Source organism: Anopheles funestus, chromosome 3RL (genome assembly GCF_943734845.2).
Source record: "Anopheles funestus chromosome 3RL, idAnoFuneDA-416_04, whole genome shotgun sequence".
Lineage (NCBI taxonomy): Eukaryota > Metazoa > Arthropoda > Insecta > Diptera > Culicidae > Anopheles > Anopheles funestus.
In genome coordinates this window covers 39,081,504-39,093,888 of record NC_064599.1, presented here as the reverse complement: position 1 = coordinate 39,093,888, position 12,385 = coordinate 39,081,504, and the positions used below count along the sequence as shown (strand labels likewise).

General features: G+C 41.5%; 1 protein-coding gene across 4 annotated transcripts in view; it reads left to right on the top strand.

Annotated features, from left to right (window-relative positions):
• Positions 1 to 9,898, top strand: part of LOC125768928 (ADP-ribosylation factor 6) — a 41,059-nt gene extending 31,161 nt beyond the window's left edge. For all 4 annotated transcript variants that reach the window (XM_049437266.1, XM_049437269.1, XM_049437265.1 and 1 more), the window contains 4 exons: positions 5,882 to 6,175; positions 6,258 to 6,413; positions 6,496 to 6,642; positions 7,226 to 9,898. In XM_049437266.1, coding sequence (XP_049293223.1) covers positions 6,094 to 6,175; positions 6,258 to 6,413; positions 6,496 to 6,642; positions 7,226 to 7,368 — 528 coding nt within the window. In that variant the 5' untranslated portion in view covers positions 5,882 to 6,093 and the 3' untranslated portion in view covers positions 7,369 to 9,898. The remainder of the gene's footprint in view (positions 1 to 5,881; positions 6,176 to 6,257; positions 6,414 to 6,495; positions 6,643 to 7,225) is intronic.
• Positions 9,899 to 12,385: the final 2,487 nt, after the last annotated feature.

Below are 12,385 nucleotides of genomic sequence, written 5' to 3'. Positions count from 1 at the left end.
TGCCACATGGAACGAAACGAATAGCACAGTAAGTCCATCCTCTTTTATACACCCCATCCCACAACGGGACATGATGAAGCCCTTTTTGGAGCTGATTGCTAGCCCAGCATTTGGAGGGCTTTTTATCGAGCAAACTGACTGTGCAAAGGTATAGCGAGCTATAGCTGGAGCTTTTTGCAATTTTCTCGCAAGTGTGTGTTTGTTAGGTGCCGGTTTCAATTCCATCTGGTAACCGTGCAACAGAGGTTTAGACATCCATGATCCACAGAAATAGTCGAGCGAAAGCTAATATTTATTTATCGTCTATTTTGCTGAGTTCTTTTAGCTCCATCTGTTAGATTTCCTGCACCAGACAGAAGGGGACAAATTTGGTGGTTTTCCTTTGACAGGGGGCGACAATTTCCACTCCCTTTTCGTTGGTGAAAAGACGTGCCCAGAAATACTGAAGGATGGTCTAGCTCTGTTATGGGCTTTCGTCTATCTCTGTGCCCCTCGCTGTGTTTCTTCCCATCAAGCTCAAACAGGTGCGCAAAGTTTGAAGTGTACTGAACATGGGGGAAAAAATATAAACCACTTGTCAGAAGAGCCTAACAGACTATTAATAAGCTTGGAAACACGAACGAACTTTTCCACCGGCTTTGTTCGGGTATCTGCGGTGCTGTAAACGGTGATGAATTGCTTGTTCTGTAATTACCCTCCGGGTACTTTAAAAAATCTGCGTACAAACAAATTGGATTTGTGATGAATTTGAACCGACTTGTAATGTACAAAGTTAGTGTGTACAGCCGGAAGGTGCAGTGGATCTGATGATTGTGTTGATATAAGCATAATTATAACAGCTTGATTGAAAGGTTTTTTTTCTTCTTTGAACTTGAATGAAAGGTTCTTTAGAAATTGGAGAAACAAAATCTTTTTCTGTGGGGAAGCATTTATAGATCTTAATCAATTCCAGAGAGAGAGAGAGAGAGCCGACATGGGTGTGCAGTCAATTGAGATGAAGTTATTCGACGCGAAGAAGAATCAAAATCAAAGTCTATGGACATGGTCGCTGCAATCATTCAATTCAGCTATAAATTGGATTAGTTTCGTATGAGAATATTGAGTCCGTAAAGTGTGTCTTATGTTTGGTTTGTATTAAAGAATCTTCTTGATAAGCAAAAAAAAACAATGTTTAAAACTACCCTTTAATAAGCATTTTAGCAAATTTTAGCCTTATGCGATTCAACCTGAATAGAAATTGCGTGTCTACATGCTTTCATGCATAATACACGACATTACACCAAGGTTGTTACCAGGTCTGTTTTGTCACGTCTCAGTCATCTTTCTTCACAAAAGGAAGACAGAAACTAAATCAGGGCATCGCCATAAAGCTTCCGTGCGGCAGATCTCAGGAGAAACATATATCATAATGCTTCGTGTGCACAGTGGAACATACATATCTTCGGCTTTTGCCGCACCGTCCTCATTCCCGAGCATTAGCGACAGTTGTCAAATGGCGCTGGTGGGAAACCGGAGGGGGAACTCGTGTCGGTAGAATTGTTGATGATCGCAAGAATAATGGGGCCACCCGGGTACGGTGGCCGGAAATTAGATTATTCGATTTGATTGACACTACAAAAGACCAGCATTGGTGTATCGAGTGCGGAAACACAGCACAACAGGACAGTACCTGAGGTTGGGTAAACCATCTAAATCATCCTTTCTGATCATGGGATGGTTAATGTTCGTTCTGCATGGAAAGCTGTTCTGATAAGGAATAATTATTATATGTTGGAAATGCCAGAATTTGCAGATACTAATTTCAAGTATGAATAGCAATTTTGGTTAATTAATTTTGAAGAGCTCAGAATACAATATTCTTTAATGCCAACCAGAGTACTCAGCATCTTCGTAGACAACACTTATGTTATTACTTCAATTAGGCCGTGGGTGCGTCAAAAAATAATAATAAATAAAAATAATTAATTTAAAGTAAATTTTATGAAATAAAAAGTTATGAACGTTCGTCCCACTGAGAACAGTGGATTTAAAACTGGTTCAGAGACTGGCTAGACACGGAGCGCCAAATATTATATGTACTAATCTTGTATCCTTGTTCCATTAGCGCGTGTAATGCCATTTTGCTCGTTGGGGATAAGAGTTGGGAACGTTTGGAGGCGTTGCGAATATAGAGCATGCAAATGAGATTTTGCACTGTGGGTGAGTTGCGTTTTGCAAAATATGACGATGATGATGATGCTGATGATGATGATGTAATAAAGCTTTAATTTTATTACTGTTTCGTTTACACATTTTCGGTTGCAAATGGATAACCGTAAGCTGCTGCTGTTACAGTTTGGTGTGTAATGTGATCCAGTTGTGTGTGTGTGTATACGGGGGATGTTGATGATCTTGACCAATATATTTCATTTGGGAATTATCTCGTCTGCTGTTGCTGTGGATGGAGATTTTATTACAAATTTACTCCTACTTGTTTTTTTTATTAAAAGTTGACAAAATTTGTTTGTATGATTCGTTCACATGTCGTAAATGAAATAGTAACTTTAGATTGTTCTTTTGATGCTGGAAATTTATCTCTTTCTTATCCCTTGGCATCTTTATAGTAGATAGATACAATAATTTCTGTCTTTATTCCCATTGCAACCAATGCTTTGGGGCTTCAACAGACAAACCTCAATTGTTCAAAGAGAGAGAGACAGACAAAATGAGATCAATAAAGTCTAGTGCAAAGAACGTGCTATCAACTAGCATTAAAGTGGGTGTATAAAAAGTCGCGAGACTAGCATGACGATGTATATACGGTGCAGATGCATCCGCCACAATGTCTACCGACTGTTCCCTTCTTCGTCCAGGGCAATAAAACCTTTCAACCGCACGTGTTAATGATGTCGCTAGGAGGAGGGAGGTGACAGCATCACGACACCCTCGACTCGACTTGGTGAGCATTGTGTCTAGCCAGTGCAAAATGAAAGAACGAACGAAACTGCTACAGCAGACTCCATGCACGAAGACGAAGGTATGCGTTTCAATGACCTGGAAAAGCTCCCCCCTTGCTTTCGTGTGTTCTTGTGCTCGAGTTTCCATTTGGTCGCGACTAGGTTCCCAACTTACGGATGACACTAAATCGATAATTGTTCCTTTCTATGTGGGCTAAATGAAGGGTGACGAAAGGAAACCTATATCTACCCCATTAAAAACGCCCACATGACACAGAGAGAGAGTTTGCATGATAACAATGAAGGAAATCCAAAATTTTCGTAATGTTTTTTTCTCAATCAATTAAGAACATTATTTTTTGTTTTTAGTTAAGGAGGTCCTAAAATACTCAGTTAACGCTATTATCTTTTAAAATATTTCTTTCATTTTAGGTTTGATACTAGAAAGTCATATTCCATCTAACTGTGGATGCCATTTGTGCGTTAGCATCACGTGTCTTGTTCATTGTCCGTAGCATAACGATTGCTGGGAACTGGTGGTGGCAATTCTTGGTATTTCTCGGCACTGCTGGAAGTCGTGATCTGCAACTTAAAATGTTCCCCACATGTAGCAAAACGACACTCAGACACATGCTCCCAGTGTGTACTGTCATGTGCGTGCAACTATCATCATCGAACCCGCTATCCTAACCGAAGGTGGAGGTCCCCTGACAACGGGTCTAATGGTCCCTTCTTGTCGTGTTCATGTCATTGGGATGGTTGACGTGTGTTAGGTTAATAATTCTTCTATACCTACCTCCTTCCTTGTTCTAATCGCCCTTGCCTACCACTCGACTGGAATGTACTGGGAAGAAGCGAGAGAAAAAGGGTTAATTAATCAGCAGGAAGCACTAGTGCTCCACGGCAAAGTTTTGTGGCACAGCAGCACTTGATGAACGCATCAGTACCACCGAGCATTTGAAAAAGAATGCGTTGAAACAGTTTCTATGTTTGTGCTGCAAAGTTAACGTTATACTTCTGGGTTTGTCCAGCGGGTTAATACTATCAGCGTGCTCTTACATCATTGTCGTAGTGGTGGATCATCGTGTACATGATGGTGGGACACGATCGCCACCCGTTACATCATGCCAGCGAATAATTTTCCGTCACTCGAGACCGACACACAATCACAGAAAAACGTCTAGCGGATACAACGGATTGACGTAGTATTACGCGGGAAGCATAAATTATCGGCATAACATTGAGGGATCTTGCACTTTTTATTTCCTTCGGCTTTCGGACATCGATAACCGTGCTGCGGTGTGTGCAATTGTAACGAAGGGAAGTGATGGAATCAATTTTTCTTTCCTGCTTCAAACAACAATTTGTGAATGAATTTTGTACTCTTCATAACCTGTTAGGAGAGCGATGTTTTTTTTTCCTAATTCTTGAAAAATGTTTCAAGCAATAGTAAAAGAGAAAACTGTAGTAAGGTTGTATTTTTCTCGTTCAACTTTTTATTAAACTGAATGTTAGCGGAAGCGACACAAATATGCACCCCCCGTCGAACGGAGCGGGCTGGAACGGCATCCGTGTTTTACGCGCTTGAAGGAAGTTCCAACGTCACGCCATTATCAACGATGCTTTGGTGCGAGCTGCCAATAAACAGACGGGTCGGAGAGTGTGGGAGGTGGTTCATTATGTTGATAAACTATTTTTATGCCCCGAGTTTTTGTTGTTACTGGTTGCTTGAAAGCTCTCGAAACTCCCACGGTTTGGTAGTGTACTTGGGATTATTACCATGTCCGTCCAACCCTATGCAACGGTGGTAGCATTTTTCTTCTATCTTACCAACCATTCGATTTATGTAACTTATAGAGTCAATCATTTTGCTTTCGTTTTTTCCCTTTTCTTTCTCATATTGCTTTCCTCCTTTTTGTTCCGGCAAAATAACCTTTTTTTTCCTTCTATTTCCTCCATTGCACGCCTTTAGTAATCAGTTCGTGTTTGGTGCGTGTAAAGGTTAAACGTTTATGCAAAAATATGCTCCCATAAAAATGGCGTCGGCTAACGGTGGATTCGTTCGATTGCTCGCCTTGAGGACGTCACTACACTAGAATGTAGCGTCCCAATGTCTGATAACGGAAGTAAATATCATAAATCGACTTTAACCTTTGTGCGTCAAAAAAAAATGAGACGGAATGCAGGAGTGGGAAGCCCCCGTACAACCGTGCGTAAACATTGCATTATTGCGATTATGATAAAAATGTATACTTAATAATTGACATTCCATTTATACGGTGGTGGAGAGCGTTACGGAAATCCCCTTCGGTCTATGGAAAGGGAAAACGAATGGTGCAAGTGGTACAATTTATGTCATGAAAGAAGGCATTGTTACATGCGCAAAATGTGTATCATATTATATTGAATTAAAAATTAATTTTATTAAAAACACATTATGCATTATGCATGTAAACCACAGGAAAACCATGAGAGAAATGCTCTTAGCCTTCTAATATATTGCGAACCCTCAGGATTGGTGATTAATGGTTCGGTTTTTTTGTTCTCCCGATATTGGTTTACGATTGTCCGAAACAATGGGTACCAGACTATACTCATTTTCAAATTAAGTTGAGCACAAATGCTTCATATTCATTCACCATTTAATCATTCGTTGTACACATCGGAATCTGGTTGTGGTATTGCTATTGAAGGCTTTCCGGCTGTGCAAAGTTTATGCTTCACTTTAGACAAGAGCAGTTGTGGTCAACGGGTGTAGGAAATGCAAAGAGTCTTCTTCTAGCCCAACCAACCAGCAAGCATGCTGGTTGTGTGGTTTCAAGTCGGATGCTGTTCAAAAATCGATTTCCACTGAATCATTTCTATTTCTCCGCTTAAGTTTAGTCTGCAGCTTGAGAAGCATTCAATAACACTGGATTATTTTCTTTTCCTTCTTCCATTTGCAGTCCAATTGAGCGTTAAAAACACCGAAAGCTAGCTACGGAATATGGTGCACTGAAGGCAAGCGGATAGGTGGTTGAGGTGCACACTAGACGGTGATAAACACACGTGTGTGTGTGCATCCGTACGGGTAAATCAACAACCAACAGCAAGCGTGTGCATTCACAAGCACCCTTAACTTATCGGACAAACCATTCAAAATTCTATCTGATTCAACATGGGGAAACTGCTGTCGAAAATTTTCGGCAACAAGGAAATGCGAATCCTGATGCTTGGTCTTGATGCTGCCGGAAAAACTAGTAAGTGTTGTGACCATTGCTGGGTAGACAATTTTGTGTTTTTGTTTAGCAAAAGCTTCTAACAATTTTCGTTTCATTTTAGCTATACTGTATAAGCTAAAGTTAGGTCAATCGGTAACCACAATTCCAACGGTCGGCTTCAACGTCGAAACCGTAACGTATAAGAACGTCAAATTCAACGTGTGGGACGTTGGTGGACAGGACAAAATACGACCGCTCTGGAGGCACTACTATACGGGTATGAAATATTGCATAAAGTGCAACACATCCATCGAAACTGTAGGTTCTATTAATTATATTTGTTTTTCTGCTATTCGTAGGTACTCAAGGACTAATTTTTGTGGTAGATTGTGCGGATCGCGATCGGATAGATGAAGCGCGGCAGGAACTGCATCGGATAATAAACGATCGCGAAATGCGGGATGCGATCATACTGATATTTGCAAACAAGCAAGACCTGCCAGAAGGTGAGCAAGCAATTTTCTTACGGTACCTTTACGGTTCGCACTGGACTGTGTTGGCCATATAGGTAGCAAAAGAGTTGAGTAACGCTCTTAGACACGGTGTACAACGCTGAGATTAGCCTTCACCGTGTTAGGGCAGGCAAGGCCAAACGAACAGGAAGTTGTTTATATTAGGCCGGTGTAATCAGAAGAATGAAAATTTTCTGTGCGCAATGCAATATATGAAGAAACGAGATTAGATTACGCTATCGCCACGGTTACTTTTGTACCGAACCGGGTGTGAATATATGCAGGGGCTGTAACTAAGTATTACGTGACGAGATAAGTTACCTTTTCGTCGTGTTTTGGCTTTAATCGGGCAATTCATGGTGGAGCTGTTTGAGAATTATGAGGCCATTTCTTTAGCAGCAGATACATTTGTGTAAGGAGGGTGTAAGCAGGAAGTATGATTAACATCGAACGCATAGTGAAGCGGAAAAGAAAAAAGGAATTGTGGAGCCATTTGTCATCGATTTTAGGGTTTCAATTCGATTGGCTGTATCTATAAACGAAATCACTAATTGTGTGTTCCACCTCTTTCTTCCAGCAATGAAACCTCACGAAATTCAGGAAAAGCTTGGATTGACGCGAATACGCGACCGGAACTGGTACGTGCAGCCTTCCTGTGCCACCACCGGCGACGGTTTGTACGAGGGACTGACGTGGCTAACGTCCAACCACAAATTATGAGAATAATTGTAAGCAACGCACCGGACGGCAAGTGGACCGGGCCGTGATCGAAGTCGTCGCCTAGCAAGAACATCCACAATATATTTAAAACGTACGATGCAGCAAAGTAAAAGAAAGTCCTTCTCCTCCTGCTCCCCTTCTCACTGTTCTCATCAATTGTCTCCTTCATTCCTTCGCTCACCGAGGAAGGGGGGCGTACCTTGCCGCTTGTTGGTGAAAAGGAAACATGATCCTTATCGTATAACACAGTAGGACAAATAGAGTAGATTTGTGCAGCAAGTTGGGTGAAAGGTGCCGATAATGAGATGCAGAAACAAAGCTGTGCAGTAGGGAGAGGAGAGTACAAAAACACTCACATGTATCGGTGTGTTGGCAAATAGTGCACACACGGCGCGCCTAGATACAGTGCTAGGACACAAACCTAAGGCTAAGCTCGTTCTCTCACCCATCGTCACCAACTTTTTCGCGCAGGATAGGTATAGCAGGAATGTTGTTATGCGACACAAACGTAGCGCGTACGACAAGTGTGCGTAAGAAGGGTATAAATTATCTAATTCTAATCTATGAAATTGATCCAACGGGAGAGGAAGTAATGTTAAACGCGATCTTCTCTTTAAAAACAAAATTAATGGAAAGTTCGTAAGAAAGCATCGTTGCAAAAGTAAGAAACATACAACAAATTTCAACTATGTCTTTGCATACATACACACACACAACTATGTATGTAAATATATATACAGTAAATAAGCGTAGTCCAATGTGTAATGCTTGTTAGTGGTGCCCTTTGCCGTGATGGTAAAAGCGTCCGTTATGTCCGTGAAAAAAAAACAAGAGCAAAGACAGTGCAGTGCTGAAGAACCGACCCATACTGTAAGCGCTAAATCATAACTAATTGCACACGCTCTGTTGTAGTGTTTACCTAATTGCCTAATTCAAACGACCGTAACGCATTCAAACCCCTCGCCTCCCCGTCCTTGTAGATTTCTGCCACTGGGAATCATTACAAAAGGAATGTTAATTTTGTTTTGTTTTGTGCACTTTGGCAAGAAAATTACAACAGTGAGAACGTCAAAACTGTAGTACGAATCATCAATTATGATTGCTAACATTTTTAATTCATTACTTTGATTTGATTGTCGTTGATATGTCGGCATTGTCAACGTAACGCTGAAAAAAAATCATCTCAACTCTATTAGACAACAGTGCACTTCGAACTTGTACATCCGTTCTTCCCATTTCGGTTCTACGTAGGCTTGATGTCTGAATTTATTAGGCACCGATTAGAGCGTGGAAACGTTTCTTGATTCCATCGCATTTCTTAAAAGCATGTTTTGGTTTTTAGCGTGGTTAATGTAATTAATTGTATCTACCCATAGCAAGCCTCTCCTTTCGTGATGGGAAACTAGCGGAAACGGAAATTGAAAAAACACCACAGTAGAAATCACTTGTACACGTCGTATTACTAATACGTGAGGTACATTTAATATAATAGTAACAAAATGTTGAATTACATCGAGTGTTTAGTTTGGGGTCACAATGATAATGGTACACTGGAACGCTTGTGTGCGTGTGTGCGATAATTAGGCGATGAAGCGCTCGTACAGAGGAACTGAGTACCAACCTGTGGTATTTGGATGACCAACAGCTTGAGTTTGTGTTGCTTGTTTTGCCAAATAAAGCGTTATGATAGGAATCAAATGGCCGGCAAATGGGTGGATTCCATTGCTTTGCCACAAATCAACATAACTATATATATTTAACAACAAAAACAAAAATTCAATCGTAAACGTGAAGCAACGATAGGATGCTGTTAGTGCCGAGCAAGAATGAAAACGATCAGCATAAAGTAGGTAACAAAAGGGAAAACAATGATCGGCAAAAGAAGCCCGTTCGTTGACTGTTGAATGTTCATTTAATCTGTATATACACAGTTACAATAAAGTACATCCCGGTGCAAAGTGTCGACAGTATAGTGGCGAAAGCGCAACACAAAGATCATTTGCTTTTGAGGGACAAAACAATCGAAATAAGCGAACAGCTACGCAAATGAGCAGTAAACATTCACGCATAAACAACAGCTGCACTCGCGCTGCATTCACCCTAACGAGAAACAGCCTTTATTTACGTTACGCGACATAGGAATGTATTCGACGATTGTGTACATTTCTACCGAGAACAGTTTGGTAGATAAATTTCGATCATTGATAAGGGATAGGTATAGTGAAAGTGTGGAAAATCCAAAAGCAGCAGCGATCTACATGAACGAAGAAGCGGTGATAACATAGGACACGAAAGCGAAGGACGGAGAAGCGATCAGTACTCACGCCTACAAGCAGCGAGGAACGGTTAGATTAGAAGTGAGAATTAGAAACTTGATAACTGTCGGAAAAGAACTATGTTTTATTATTTCTGCCTGTGAGAGACGAACGTTTGTAAATATTATTGTACGGTAAAAGAGTAATAAAAACAAAGCAACTAATTGATACTATGTAAGAATAACAGAATAAACGAATGGGAAACAAAAACGAAACGTGTTTTGCGAATCGTGACGAATCCATCCAAGGGTGGGGGATTTCTTTCAGGACAACAGTAACCGAACATAAGTAATAGTACAGTGTATTGTCGATTATCCGTGCTGATAGGGAATTGATCCTTGCCGGATAAGCGAATTACATTAATAGCAGGCACATCTACTTTGAACTTAAGCATACCGTTTCGTGCACTATTGAACTCTTTATTTTTTGTCATCACCGGTTTTACAAATTATACGAGGGCTGACAATAAAGTAACGTCTCCAACGCTGCAACTTCGCCGGATCACGCGCTAGGCGAAATCTGGCAAACACCGCCGTGTTCCTTGGTTCCCCCACTACCACTTTGCTGCTGGGTGAGGCTTCCCCGACCGCTCAGTCTTGGCTGAGCAGTCGTCAACGATGGAAGTACCCCTCGCGTCAGCGTCCAAGTGCGAATTGCCTTCTGAAATACGTTTTTTGAGTGCGAAAAAGGTGACACCTATTGAAATCCATCGTCAACTAGTTGAAGTTTACGGGGAAAAGTGTATGGACATAAAAAACGTGCGTAAGTGGAGCCGCGAGTTCAATTCCGGGCGCAGTAATTTTCACGACGAGGAGAGAAGTGGCCGACCGTCGGTCTCGGATGCGATTGTTCAAGCAGTGAAGGCAGAAATGCTCAAAAACCGCCGTGCGACAATTAGGGACTTGGAAGAGAAGCTTGGAGGAGTGTGTAGCAGCGAAACAATCCGTCATATCCTTGTGAACAATTTGCAGTATCACAAAGTTTCTGCCCGATGGGTGCCGAAACAGCTGACCGAAGACCACATGAAGCGGCGCTCAAGAAATTTGGCTGGGACATCATCGATCACCCTCCCTATAGTCCCGACGTGGCCCCAAGTGACTACCACATGTTCCCCGCCCTGAAAAAACATCTCGGAGGGAAGAAGTTTGAAAGTGACGCGGAGGTTCAGAAAGAGGTCAACACCTGGCTGCGCGAGGCGGACGGAGAGTGGTATTCTGCCGGCATAGACAAGTTCATCGTGCGGATGCGCAAGGTGTTGGAAAAAATGGCGATTATGTAGAAAAGTAGCCAAGACCTTGGCCTTTCCAACGGTGTATCGCTTTTTGTAAATAAATGTCATTTTCTATGAAAAAAAAAAATGGAGACCTTACTTTATTGTCAGCCCTCGTATATCAAATCGCTTTTGAAATTGATATTTCTGAGCTGCACTGATAATCGGGTGTCTATCCGATTAGATGGAACCCGGATAAACATTGTTGCATTATTTTGATTAGAACTTTTTGCTTTGAACCAAATCCTACCGCTCAAATCAATCTTCCATAGAAGAAAAGAGAGAGATAGATAGGGGTAATTTTGTGGTTAGGGGTAATTTTGTGGTGGTTAATTTTGTGGTTAAGAGATAAAAAAGGAAGTTCATCAGAAATAATTCAAACACTCTCTTCTCGTTTTCGTTCCAGCACTACCTATGTGCAAATGAGAATGGCAAGATTTGTACAAGAAAAGAGAAACATTTCATCCGCCTATAAAAGACGACTTGTGCGGCGAAAACGTGGTTTGAAATATTTCACGAAGCAAATGAATTCAAAATTTGAAACGAAATTTGAATCTGAATTGGCGTTTGATGCCAAAAAGTGATTTGGTACACAATACCATTTCATTGTGCGTGATTGTTCAAATAGTAACAAAAACCGTATTTTTTATTGTTCATTCTCCTTTTGTAGGATAGAATACTAAAGTGAAAATGATTGGTATGCTAATAGCGAAAAATATTCCGTTCTACAAAAGATTGAATCTGGGTCTATACCAGGGGATAGACATAACTGTTGACATCAAAGTAGCGCAACACGTGGAACGTATTGACAGCAGTCAGCAGCGCCTCACGCATGAGTACAAACTATACCGAGAGCTCCAGGAAGGCGAAGGAATCCCGAAGATCTTGCACTGTTGCTAAGAGCAAGGCTATAACATACTGGTGATGAAACTGCTCGGTTCATCTCTTGGAGATTTGTTTCAGGTTTCCACGGCCCGGGACAACAAAAACCATGCTGTTGCTGGCTGACCAAATGATAGAAAGACTCCAGTACATCCACAGTAAAAACTACGTCCACTGCGATATTAAGCCGGACAACTTAGTGATGGATATTACGCCCAACAACCACAAGCTGTTTCTGATTTCCCACATTTGGAATGAAAAAAATGGTTACTTAATCGGAACGCCCCGTTTTGTGTCGATCAGAGCACACCTGGGCAACGAGTTGAGCCGCCGCGACGATATGGAAGCTCTTTGCTAAGTTTTGGTATACTTTCACCGGGGTGCGTTGCCGTGGCAAGGGATAACTGGCGCCAACAGAAAACGAAAGAATAAGAAAATGTGAGAAAAAGGCTTCAACCACTACTGACTGAGGTGTTGTGCAAGGGATTACCGGGAGAGTTCGTGTTGTATGTAGACTCCTGCCGTACATTACTATTCGAGAATGAGCCGA